General features: G+C 36.9%; 1 protein-coding gene across 7 annotated transcripts; it reads right to left on the bottom strand.

Annotated features, from left to right (window-relative positions):
* Positions 1-4988: 4988 nt before the first annotated feature.
* EMF1 (embryonic flower 1 (EMF1)) lies at positions 4989-11947 on the bottom strand. 7 transcript variants are annotated; one of them, XM_088686527.1, is made up of 8 exons: positions 11498-11757; positions 10314-10525; positions 9311-9729; positions 9117-9227; positions 8882-8947; positions 7539-8788; positions 5432-7043; positions 4989-5266 (listed from the first exon to the last, which is right to left on the bottom strand). In XM_088686527.1, exons 2-7 carry the CDS (start codon positions 10478-10480, stop codon positions 5442-5444), a joined length of 3615 nt encoding a protein of 1204 aa, XP_088542653.1. In that variant the 5' UTR covers positions 10481-10525; positions 11498-11757; the 3' UTR covers positions 4989-5266; positions 5432-5441. The 7 variants fall into 7 exon arrangements, 5 of the variants coding, with proteins under 5 accessions (XP_088542653.1, XP_088542652.1, XP_068339493.2 ...); XM_088686526.1 differs by having other exon boundaries at positions 8882-8950; positions 11498-11637; XR_015957073.1 differs by having other exon boundaries at positions 5347-7043; positions 7539-8947.
* Positions 11948-13125: the final 1178 nt, after the last annotated feature.

Raw genomic sequence — 13125 nt, 5'->3', positions numbered from 1 at the left:
TATATAGAGAGGTGTAGAAACTTGTGCAGTTTGTTTATGGCTCTTTGGGATGATTTTGAGTCGCTTCGTAGTCCTATTTTGGGCCGCAACCCAATTCTTTCTGTTGATTATGTGCTTCATGAGTTACAAGCCAAAGAAATTCGCTTGTAGACATGTGCTGGAGTTGTTCCTTCTACTTGACAAGTATAAGAATGGAACCCAATTTCAACACGTGATTGCAAACAAACTTTTTTGACTTGTGACTTATGACACAGATAATTAACATAAGGAAGTGGGGTCTGATGCAGAATAAAACAACGAAGCAACTCAAAATCATCCTGAAGAGTCATACAAAACTGCACAAATCTCTGCTCCTCTCTATACGAGCAATACTTAGCAATAGAGTGAAGTGCCAATGCAAGATGGTCCCAAAGGCCAGTCATTATCTTTCCTACAACATATTTGAAGAATGCAGAAAAACAATAATCCCAACCAAATATTTGACTTGTGACTTATGACGCACATAATTAACATAAGGAAGTGGGGTCTGATGCAGAATAAAACAACGAAACAACTCAAAATCATCCTGAAGAGTCATACAAAACTGCACAAGCCTCTGCTCCTCTCTGCTCCTCTCTATACGAGCAATACTTAGCAATAGAGTGAAGTGCCAATGCAAGATGGTCCCAAAGGCCAGTCATTATATTTCCTACAACATATTTGAAGAATGCAGAAAAACAATAATCCCAACCAAATATGCAGCAACGGCAACCAATTTAAAGGAATAAAAAGCTATGCAAACTCCAAAGCAGTAGCAATAAGTACAAACTATGCCAACTCCAAAAAATATATATATATATATATATATATATATTAACAAAAAATTATAACGAACTTAATTTGCAAAAGAGTAAATTGTAGCAATGGTCCCTTAATTTTGATTCAATTGAATTAATGGTCCCTCAACTAAAAATTCATTACTATTGGTCTCTAAACTCATCAAAACATGCAACTATGGTCCCTTAACTAAAAATATTTTATCATTGGTCCCTCAACTTTAATCCAACTAGAGAAATAGTCCCTTAACTTTAACCCAATTGGAGTAATGGTCCATCAACTTTAACCCAAGTGGGAATGGTCCTTCCGACATAACTCATTTTGACAAAATTCTGACGAAGTTGACAAAAATGACCATAACAACACATTTTGATGAGTTGAGGGACCCCAATTGTAGCAATGATTATTCCAACATAATTCATTTTGACAAACTTTTGACGAAGTTGACGAAAATGATCATAGCTACATATTTGGATGAGTTGAGGGACCAATGGTAATAGATTTTTAGTTGAAGGATCATTGCTCTAATTTAATTAAAATTGAGGAACCATTACTTCAATTTACTCTTTGCAAAATTACCAATTGTATATGTGATGCAAAGCCCAAAAAAAAGGAGATTGCAGCCGAGCGGGTACAAGAAGAGCCAACCCAGCTTAATTTGATGCCAAGTTGAAAGTTGGGGTTTTCTTGAATGCAATATTTTAATTTTCTTACAAAGAGGTATTTATAGGAAACAAATGAATACAACATTAACTAACTAAAAAATAGGAAATAAAACCATCCTTGTTAAACAAGAAAACCTAAATCCCCAAGGCCAGCTTAAAAACAAAACAAATTAAATTTTGGTTTAGCGGTGGGCACTGTAGTGGGTTTACTGACCAACTCAACTAAAATTCGTGGGGTTGAGTTGGGTTGTAAACTTCAAAAAAAAAATTAATTTTTAGATAGAAACAGGATCACCCATCCAATAGATGAGAGAGTTGGGTTGATGTATTATTAACTTGATTAAAACTGGCTCACCCGAATATCAACAATTCTTAAATATAAATGTATGTACAATTGTACATAGACATGTACATAAAATTTAATAGTTACTAAACACACTCGTGAGGGAGCCTGCTGTGTAACGAAGCATTGCTGTATTATTCTTTTATTTTGACTTTTCGGTTGTTATATTGAAAATCTCAATTGACAAAAATAAAAAACACACTTGTTTATATATACTTTAGTTAAATAATGATTCTACAAATTAACTTTATATTATTTAAGTTGTATTTTGAATTATTTGTCACTAATTAATACTCACTTTAAGAATAACAAAAAAAGTAAATAATCTCAACTCGTTGAACCAGCTCAACTCAACCCGCCTTAATGGTTTTTGGTTTGGGGGGGGGGGGGGTGGTTTGTTGGTTAATTTGGCCATTCTCTTGGGTGGAAATGAGTTTCACTAATGTCAGCTCGAGCCTATCAAATTGACTAACGGATTAAAGTCCAATCCAACCAACCCAGCAATGCCCATGCTTAATATGGTTATTCAGTAAATTAATTAAGTAGTACCAATAAATATGAGCTGTTATAATTTAGACCGATTAGGAAGCAGTTATCAAATTCTGCATGCACTACTTGCATGGAAGATTAGCGAACGAGGGAAATGAATACAGATCGTATGGGAGCTCACCAATTTATCCTATTATATATTCCAAATTATACAACAAATTAATCTCAATCGTGACTCATATTGGTGTCGAGCTAAGCATGGTTTCCATCTCTTTTGGTCCTGTAATTTTAAAGCAAAAAAATTAGTTAGTACACCACTTGTACATTCCACAATCTTAGCCTTAGGTTCGCAAATTCTACAAATCTAATATAAATGGATGAATTGTCCATTTTGTCATATTGTCCAATGAACCTACTTATTAGAATGACTAGACATAAGCATCATGACCAATACAGTAACCTAATAACTAGCTGCAGGATTAGGGAGCCCATGCATAAGCTTCATCAACGCAAACCCAAACATCAACCAAACGAAACCAGATATACAAATTAGGTCGATTTGCATAATAAAAAAAATATAATGCAAAACAAAAACCATATCAAATAAGATTTCCATAAGCATATGTATGAGATAAGTACCCTCATTCATACTGCAGCGCCTTATCATGGTTTCGAGATTGACGAAGAGCGATGGATGCAGATGCTTCAACTTTGACATTTCTAACACTTCAAATCTTCAAAGTAATTCCAAGTTGTAACGTATGCAGTGGAGCCGAATTTGTTGCTATCAGTGAAGGCAGTCGCGCGTTCAAAAGGCTTCTAAACACTGGCAATTGGGGTAAAATATGGCAACAATAAACCTACTTAGATGTCTATGTGGCAGCTAGGTTTATGAGGTTGGACCGCACCTTTTAATTTGTTATAGTTGGATAAACAAATGGACCGATAATGAAAAGCCTCTGATACTTTTTTTTACATATACTCCAGCTGATCGATGATGAAATCATTAATATAATCTTGCACCTTTTGGTTTTACGTTACTTATATAATGCGTTAAATAATTAAAGCTAGGAAACGAAATATTAGGTTGGTGAAAAGCTTTGGATGATGTATAAATTATAATCAAATATATATTAATATGTTATAAGAATAAGCATGTTTATCTATAAGATCCTTTTTAATTACAATTTTTCTGTATTTATTGGAGCAAAAGTTTGATATTTTGGCTTTTAATTAAAATCTCGTGTATGTATATATATATTGTATAATATATTGGGGGCAATACTAGAACTCTTCTTTTTTAGGTTGAAGCAGTAGGTACTGTTTTGGACTTAGGAGAGGGACCTAACCCATAAAGCCAATTGGCTTTTGTGCAACAACAAACGGAAAGAAGATTATGATGGGAGCCATTAGTTCTTATCCCTAGCTTTCTCCTTAAGCTGGAAATGACATTCTCAAAGAATCAATTATGCAAAAGAAAAACATTCTAATAAAAGTGGTAAATTTCAAATCTGCTCTAGCAGATTTAATCAAGATTCAAAAGTTTATAAAAATTCATGGAAATATGGATGTATTAATTAAGATTTTAAAGGAGTTATAGAAAAGAAGAAAAAAGAGGGTATTCACTTAGGATTTTATTTTAATTTTTTTATATTATTATTACTAGTGATGGTCCAAATATGAGCTATATTAAGTGAATTGGGAGGATATAAGATCTTAACTATTGGGGCAATTGATCACATGCATTTAAGAAATTTTTAAAAACAAAGGATTTTGACTGATAACTTTTGAATGCTTATTAGACCTACTTTTGGTTTGAAGAATCGTCTGATATAATTTTAGACCTACTTTTGATGATAACTTTTGAATGCTTATTAGCTTATATATGCAAAAATTGAAATAATAGTTTGTCTCAGGATTGATTTGACATGTAAGCTATAACAACTCAAACACACTAATTCTACAACACAAGCAAAAGAGTTATACTAAGGATATGATTTTCACACCTTATTTTCTCTACCCCATACACCTCTCTCCATTTTTTGTCTACTCGTTGAATAAAGCAAAACAAATAAAAATATAGGAATTGATAGGGACTGTGCAAAACAAGAAAATGAGTGTGTAGAAATCATTTTCCTTTATCTATGTATTAAGCTGTAGCCCTCAAGTCGCATAAGGGTTAGGATCGGGAGACATCCATTATTTGACACACATTTTGTAAGGCACACTCCGTAGCTTTCTTTAACGATCCAAATCTTCTATATTTTAAGTCTTCTTCAAAAAATCATGTCTACCAAAAATCACTCAAATCCAAAACCTTTTTATTTTAGGTTTTGCACTTCCACTTCAAAACACCCGCCCAAATTCACTTGCCACACCGCAGAGAGCCCAACTAAGATGTGCAAAATAACCAGAATAAAAGAGACTCAGAAATCAACTCTGTGTGTGTGTGTGGGGGGTGTGGGGGAAGAGAGAGAGAGAGAGAGAGAGAGAGAGAGAGAGAGAGAGAGAGAGAGAGAGAGAGAGAGATGTGCTCATCTCTTTCAAGTGCTTGCTAGAGATGAGGCAAAATCTTATTCTCAATTCACTCACATAACAGCATACTTTGTCTTCTTTCACATGTTTTTGGCAACTATAGAATTGCAATTTTAAGTTTTATCCATGAAAGTAACTCATCAGTAAGAATGCCGTCTTGTCATTGCGAAAGTTTACCATAACTTTGTCCTCGAGAAAGTATGACCCCGGATAAAAAATAACAAGACTTGATACAAAATCAACAGCACAGGCAGGTCAAGACATATGAAGGCTATAATACAGGCCTTGACCTCCAGCCAGTATGACTGCTACTCCGCTTCTCACCTTTCAAGTCTCTGATTAATATCAGCTTCATACGACTACAACTTGGATCCTCTCTAAACCTTATTTTGCGGTAGCTAGCTGGGGAAATCTTCACCTGTTAAAATTAAACAAATTAATCCCAATTGATGAATTTGTGATTTTGAATAAGAAGCGCAATAAGAAAACGTTGTATACCAGGCAGGTGAGTAAAGAGTTTTGTTTCAAGCACTTTAGCTATTATAGGGTTAGACAGTACTACAAGTAAAGATATATCAGGAACCTCATCAAACTCATTGTTGTGCACGTCCCTTTCCTGTAGTCTGTTTCTTCTTCTTCGGCTGCTTGTTCTGATCTACTTGTATGAAGCCATGCCTCTGCTTCCCAACTTTTAAGTCTTTCCCACTAATCATGTACTCATTCCCATCTTCTGGCAAGCTAAACTCAGCTGGGTTTTTGTTTATAGCGCAGATTAAAGAATTGGGACTGCTCCTTGGAGGCCTCATGGCCCCATTAGCATTATGAGTATCCAATTTCTGCAGCATTGGATATTCAGTGTTGTGGCCGTGCTGGGGAAACATCGTAGAATCACCCAGCATAGCAATCCCTTTCTGCATAACAGGGATAGTTCCATGATTTTTGCCCAAGACACCACCTTTGGATGCAGAATTCTGGGATCCAGAGCCTCTATGCTCTACGGCAGCCCTTTTGAATCCTTTAGGATAAGAAGAGGTAGATGTACCACCCGGATTCATAGGAAAAAGGTCAAGAGACTTCTCAGAAATGTGATTTTTGCCGCAAAAACTGGATGATGGATGCTTGACAGTATCAGTAACCTTATAACCACCAGTATCTGCTGCAGAATACTCCTTAGAGTAAAGATCAAAGGACCTCTTGGGAAATTTTGGGTTTCCAGCAATGTTCAAGGGTGGACCTGACCGCATACCTGCATCCATGAGGCTGAGCAAATGCATTGCTGGTATGGTTTCATTAGAATATAGATCAAAAGAACCCGCTGAACTCTGAGGAGGCTCAGTCGCATTACGTTGACTAGTGAATGAGTACTCTGCATTTGTTCTGCTGAAAGTTTCAAAACCAACACCTTCACTATGCTTTTCCGGGTTGATAGCATTTAAATTAAATAATTTCAGGCCATAATCCCCACGGAAATTTCCCTTATGCAGCGAGCCAGGAGGGTGAGAAAGCATATCAACATGGGAAGGCTGAGCTCCATACTTATGAGGATTGTAGTGTGTTAAGGCAGTTTGAGCTGGCAACGCAGGTGACCATAGGCGAGCTGCGTCTTCCTTTGATTGTGGAACAGACGGACGCAAGCTAGAATTTGACAACCCATCGCTCATCATATCTCCATTCCATTTGCAATTTTGAGCACAACTACAGCTGCTGTAACCAGCAGCAGGAAATTGCTCTCGAGTACTCATCTTCTTTTTAGGTTGACCAAATGCATTAAACCCTATAGCGCATTGCATTTGATCGAGACGGAATGTGTCTTTTCCGGGGATATAAGTAGAAAAGTCAACTAACTTCTGTTTGGAAGGTCCCACATTTTTTCTTGCGGTTGCACCATCTTTTGCCTTTCTTGCCTGAGGTTTTTGCTTCTGACTGGTTTCCTCTAATATTCTTAAGTTCCCAATGCCATAACTATGATCCGTCACCGGAACATTCCTTGCATTAATGCCTGCTTCCAAAACTTTCTGATTTCTCTCATAATGATTTTTCGCCATGAATTCAACAATTTCCATCGGTATGTCATCTGCAGCTCCCTTCTGAGACGTCTTTTCAGCTCTTTGCTTGCTATCTTTCCTACTAACAGGCACAGCTGAATTTTTCGGAACCTCAAAGATTTTCTCCTTGTTTCTTGCACGAGAAATATCCTGAAAAGGAAAATCAATTATCATAGAAAAAAATTGCAAAATAAAACTAGAAATAGAGAAGATAGTTATGCATATTAGTGTTTACACTACAGATAAGAGAAATGTGCAATATGATTCTACGGGCTACCTAGAAGTAAAAGGGAACTTTATAAATTGATCCATTGAATCACTTCATCAATGCTGCTAATTTTCGCATATCAGCATGCGCAACGGACATAAGAAAAACTTATTATTTAGTTATAACACCAATATGCAGTGTTCAAATAATAAAAAAACCTACTAGTTTCCACTAGAGTATTAACTGTGTCGATAATAATTTGATACAGATGAGTGATTTACTGATTTATGATATCACAACAATTTTATAACGGCACAGTTGCATATGCTAAACCTAATAAACAGAAGAAGCATGCAATTGCTCTGGATGTATATCATGCTGCCATCGAGATGAAAACATTCATCCAGGGAATAGTAAGAAGAGAATAAAGCCCTTACCATATGCTGCAACAAACAGCTCCCTTCAACCTGGGGGCTATAGTTTTGCTTCTCATTCGGGATAGATATGCTGTAGGTGAAAATTTTACTACTCAAATCATCATGTCCCACTTTCCCAGAAAATGCATTTGAAATGGCTTTAGGAAGTTTGGTCAGATTTGCGTTGGCTTCCGCATTTTTCCTAATAAACTCATCTAGTTTGCCGGTTCCATCTTTCTGAATTGACCAGGAAGGAAATCCATCTTGAGACTGAGGAATAGACTTCCTGTCATCTCTTTGTGCAGACAAATAGCTGTTAAGAGAAAGATCCAACCCTTTTTCAGCGGGTGCATCTTCTGCCCGGTGAAATGGATTCCCAGTTTGCATGAACTCTACATCTTTCCTTGTATTTGGGCATTTCGTGAGCCAAGGAAATAGAGAAGCCAGTCCATCATCAACTTCCGGCATCTTGCCTTTCCGCTTACAGGAACCGGACTTTCTACCTGCTTTTGGGGCAGGCAAAGCAATTTGATCCATCCCTCTACCTGTGGATGCATCATACGCTGGACTATAAGAAGCACTTGTAGTAGCATTACCCTTACTTGAATTTCCAACTTTGTCTAGGGCTTCTATTGGCACAATATCTTTGGGTGGGACTAAGGATGAACATGCGCCAATATCATTGGATTTTATAATTTTCTTCTTACCAGCAGCCGGGATTCTTTCATTTTCGGATCCATTCCAGTTGCTCCTCATATCTGCCTGCAAAGATACTCTGGCAACTGCATCTTCTTCTAACTCAGAATCTGCAACGCTTCTGGTGGTTTCTTCATCTCGCTTGGAAGTCTTAACTTTTCTATTCAAACTTTTAGGATGGCTCTTCTCTATGCATCTCTGTTCCTCTTCCTCAGGCAATTTCCTTTTGTTATTCTCACCAAGATCCACTCTAGCACTTTCTTGGATAGACACCTGGCCTTGGGAAACAGTTCCTTTCCCAGATGTATTACTAATTCTGTTGGATGGAGAATCTTCTGTCCTGAAGCAATCAGGCTTTGCATCACCCAACTCACTCAGCAGACGCACACGAACCTTCCGACCTTTCTTGCGATTCAAACTACTTGACTTCTCAGGATTTTCAGATGATGCATAATCACACTCATGCAGAGGATGATTAATGATGGTCTGGCCCTTGGTAGCATCACTTGCCCTGTCAACTGTCCCGACTATCTTACATGTCCCAGAGGCATTCATTGACTCCTTGTGATTTTCTTCTGCAGAAAGTCGGTGATCAGCTTCACTAGCCTGGGCAAGATTCTTATTCCAGAATAATTTTTTGTTTGAGAAATGGAGTTGAAGGTTGGTACCACCACGACTTTCACATCCTGATTTCCAGACTTCAACAGATCCATTGCTATCCAAATGTACTGCTTCTGCTTCAGAAATCAAAGACAATATGATTGTGAGAGATCATATGAAGTAAGTTGTAATGCAATTTTGATGTTTTTTCTTTGCAAATTAAATTGACCCGTGGCAATTACAGGTAAAATTTTTCAACCAAAGATCCTTATTTTATCACTTTTTAACAAAGGGAAAGAAAACCTGTGTTATCTTTATGTCTCTCCTGCGTCCTTTTTGGGTCAACTTCTGGCCCAACAGAATCGAGTCTCGGCATTTCATGACTCGCATAATTATCTAAGACATTCTCATTCACTGGATGAAACACAAAAAGTAAATTAATCAAAAGACTATAACATAGCCAACAGTCTATTTAGTTGAATCAAACTTGACTTTACCTGTGATGGCAGTGAGCGAAACTTCATGCCTCCCTTCTTTATTATCAAAAGTAGATGACGAAGGATGTTGCTCGTTGCCAATTCCAACAACAGAAATATGACCTTCAGCTCTTTCTCCATCAACAATTTTGGAAATTGAACCTTGCTCATAATCTAACAGAAGCAGTGAAGCATCACTGAGGGGTGGGATCTGAGCACAATTGTTATTGGAATCAGATCCAATACGCATGTCTGTACCATGATCTTTTGCAATACTCTCAGAACCAGTTTCCTGCACGCAATTCTGGCAAGACCACCTTCTGAATTTTGGAGGATCCAAAGGAGGAAGCAAGGATGTTGGCTCCTGATCAAACTCACCATCCAAAGGAAATGGCCAACATAGCTTCCAATTCTTTTTGCGAACTTCAGCTACATAACCACTATATCCAAAACATAAAACAGAAGTTTCATTCGATGAAAAGATCCATGGGTAACGTAGAATTCAATTATTTACTACATACAACTTATTATTTAAAAAATAACGCTCCACACACACACATATATCTTCCCTATTGTTTAAGTACTTATGTCCTTGCAGACACCATCTTGTTATATTAGCAAAATGCACACTAGTTAGTGTGCCATATGATTGCTGATGAAAACCTTTACTGCACCAAAGAGTCCAATCCCAACTTTAAGTGTGCTAATACAATGAACTAAAAAGTAAAGAGATTAGACTTCTTTCTCCATAATATACTGCTGCAAAATAGCTTAATATCTAACCTTTAATACTGGAGAAAATAATTAAACCAGACCAATATACATCCAAATTAGAGTTTTGAAATTTTACCAAAAGAAATGACAGCTTCCAATTTTGAATATGAAGAAATATAAATTAGTTAAATCGTTAGCAAAAGATTTATATTAATTTACTATGAACAAGTGAGTAATTTCCCACAAGGCATACAATCTCTGGTAAAGGCGGGTACCAACTAGCAATGCTCCAAGGCGCTCCAAGGCTTACCATATAGTGAAATGCTCGCAGTTTCCCGCATGGCTACTACTCTTGTCATTCGCATCAGGAAGATCTATAGATATTGAATCAATTTTCACAAACGATCCCACCGACTTGGAGGCAATAATAGGATTGCTCCTCTTATGATTATTGCCGATCAGAAGACCCTTCTCCATGTTATAGCATCTAACCAGATCACAGTGTTCCTAATACAGTACTTCCTACATTCACACAAATGAAACAATTACTTGAGTGATATCATTATCATATGATGGGGGGGGCGAACACCGAGGAAAGTGTAAAGAAAGCACCGATCTATATCACGTGAGAAAAATTCTTGGTCCAAGTCACAAACAAAATTATTAGGGTTTATAATCAACCGACAACAATTCTCATGTGCAATGAATTATTTTGAGTCAAAATTATCAAAGAAATAGATGACAAGGTAAAACACCTCATCATACATTGACATTGCACATAAAATAACAAACTCCATTGATATACAAGCATAGATACATACATGTATAACAACCCAAGGGAAGAAATTAGAAACCCTAACATTCCACGAATCAACATAAAGATGGATCTGCGTGGCAACTATGTACTAGGAACGATCAAATTATTCACACGGCTAAATGCACCTTTAAAGATGCAAACTCAATCACAAAATTAGGAACAATTAATAAGGCAAAACCTCATATTAGGGTTTTGTTTCAATTAGAGCAATTTAGGTCGTATGAATATTCCAAGGTAAGCAACAATCGTACGAACCCATTTCAGGCTCGCCCTAGGAGACTCCGAATCGGAAAATAAAAGCACGTCAATCAACCAACTTAACAAAAAAAAAATTAGGGTTCTTTCATTATATAACTTATAAATATTCAGTCACTAGATAATTAACTGAGTCCGAGCACATCAAAACGACATGAATGACACCCAAAACGCATAGAATTGTTTAAGCTGAGCATAATAACAAACCCCAGATAATGAAATGGAAAGTAAAGCCCAAAGCTTGACGTACTATACACAGTAAAACCCAGCTCAAAAAACATTTTTAAAAAATATAAAAACTAATAAGTAGCTGAAAAAATCAGCTCAAAGCTTTAAACTTTATACTAATTAAATCCAAAAACATCATCGATTTCAAAAACCCAATTGAATAAAAGAGTAAATCTAGCAGAAAAAAAACCGACCTGAAACCTCAACGCATATCGACGACCACCGGAAACGACGTCGTACGAAGCTAAGCTCCCGATCCTCCACGGCGCGTCCGGAAAACGGCACTGGAGGATAGAGCGGCGGAGGGGGAAGATCGGGAGGCGATTTTTCAGCTGAGATTCGAAGCTGGGTGAGTGGAATTTGAGTGCGAACAATCGTAAAACCCTAGAGAGAGAGAAACAAGGGGGAGAGAGAGGGGTTTCGAAAATGTTGAGAGAGAGAGAGAGAGAGAGAGGGTGATGGTAGGAGGAGAGAGATAGAGAGGGCTTTAACCTTTCTTTTGTCGTCGAATGTACTGAAAAAACATCATCATACATACTACATGTCATGTTCAAACACATACATTTTATACAATAAATTACTGCCGAAAACGGTGCTGGCCCAATGATGTGCCCCCACGTGGCTCAATGTGCGGCACTTGTTGCTTGGACAAGAGAAAAGGAAACCCTAGCAAAGGTAAAAAAATGCTACTGTTCCCAGAGCGTGGTTGCACGCTCTGGTTCAGGTGGGGGCCATAGTTTATTTATACCTGTCGTGTCATGGAGGGCCAAAGATGCCCTTGCACATTAGTGGATTCTGATTGGTTCGTGTGGCTCAGGTGAGTGGTTGGAGAGTGTGGGTGCGATCCAATATGAAACCCTAGGTTTTTCTTGCGGGTAATCAAGGGCCTCTATCTAACCCTAGCTAGCAACATTTCGTTTCACGAACAAAAGGGGGGAAATAAAAATGGGAAAGAGGGAGATGGAGGAAAATGGTTAGGTTTTGAATTTTTTTTGGTACTAATATTAATTTGAAATAAATTAGATGTTATACATGTAATATTCAACCGTAGCATTCGGGATTATGCTAATAAAATGTATTAGCTAAGAGATCTAATTTAGTTATAATAAAGATTTCGTAGAATCAATAATTTTGAACGAGAAATAACTAGATTCAATGGCTAAGGCATGATACATTCATGTCTCATAACGTGGGTGAACACAAAATTATACCAATTAGTTTTAGATGGTATGCATGTCCGAACTGTGGGCTAATAAATTTTTTACCATTGTGGAGCTACGTTACATATGTATGTACGTTAAATTTTTCAAACTGTGGGCGAATAAGAATTAATTACTTTTGCGGGGATTCATTAGATAAGTTATTCAGTGGGCAGACCTATAATTTTATTTTGTGGGTCAGAGTTTTGCAATTTATCCATACAATCTATGACATGACTTTCACACAGTGATAAACACATGATTTTACTTTTATTTATGATCATCAATTTAGTCAATTGCAATATATAAGACCAAAAATTTAAATTACCATGTAATCCAAACAAAAACACACACACACACACAATATATATGAAAGTGATTCATTTTGCTTCTTACCTTTGAGAGAAATGAAAAATATTTACAAAGAGAAAAAAGTTATATAGTATTACAAAGACTATATGTACAAAAGAATTAGATATATGGAAAGAGATATATTAGAGTATCAACAATATTATTAAATATAATGGGCTTGACATGGGGACCGCCTTGGATTCATGCAGATTATTGAAAAGGTGATCTAGGATTCTCTAAAATCAATGGCGATTGCTAGACATGGCAAAAAT

This window comes from Pyrus communis, chromosome 15, assembly GCF_041283825.1.
Source record: "Pyrus communis isolate YQ-2024b chromosome 15, ASM4128382v1, whole genome shotgun sequence".
Classification (NCBI taxonomy): Eukaryota; Viridiplantae; Streptophyta; class Magnoliopsida; order Rosales; family Rosaceae; genus Pyrus; species Pyrus communis.
The sequence above is the reverse complement of the archived record's forward strand: the minus strand, read 5'-3'. Positions and strand labels throughout refer to the sequence as shown.

Excerpts from the sequence above, each read along its gene's own strand:
- EMF1 (XM_068483392.2), bottom strand. The coding sequence starts at position 10,480 with ATGGAGAAGGGTCTTCTGATCGGCAATAATCATAAGAGGAGCAATCCT. Across the intron at positions 9,730-10,313 it reads TGCGAGCATTTCACTATATG|TGGTTATGTAGCTGAAGTTC; the intron begins GTAAGCCTTGGA and ends TTTTGGATATAG. Across the intron at positions 7,044-7,538 it reads GCTGTTTGTTGCAGCATATG|GATATTTCTCGTGCAAGAAA; the intron begins GTAAGGGCTTTA and ends TTTCCTTTTCAG.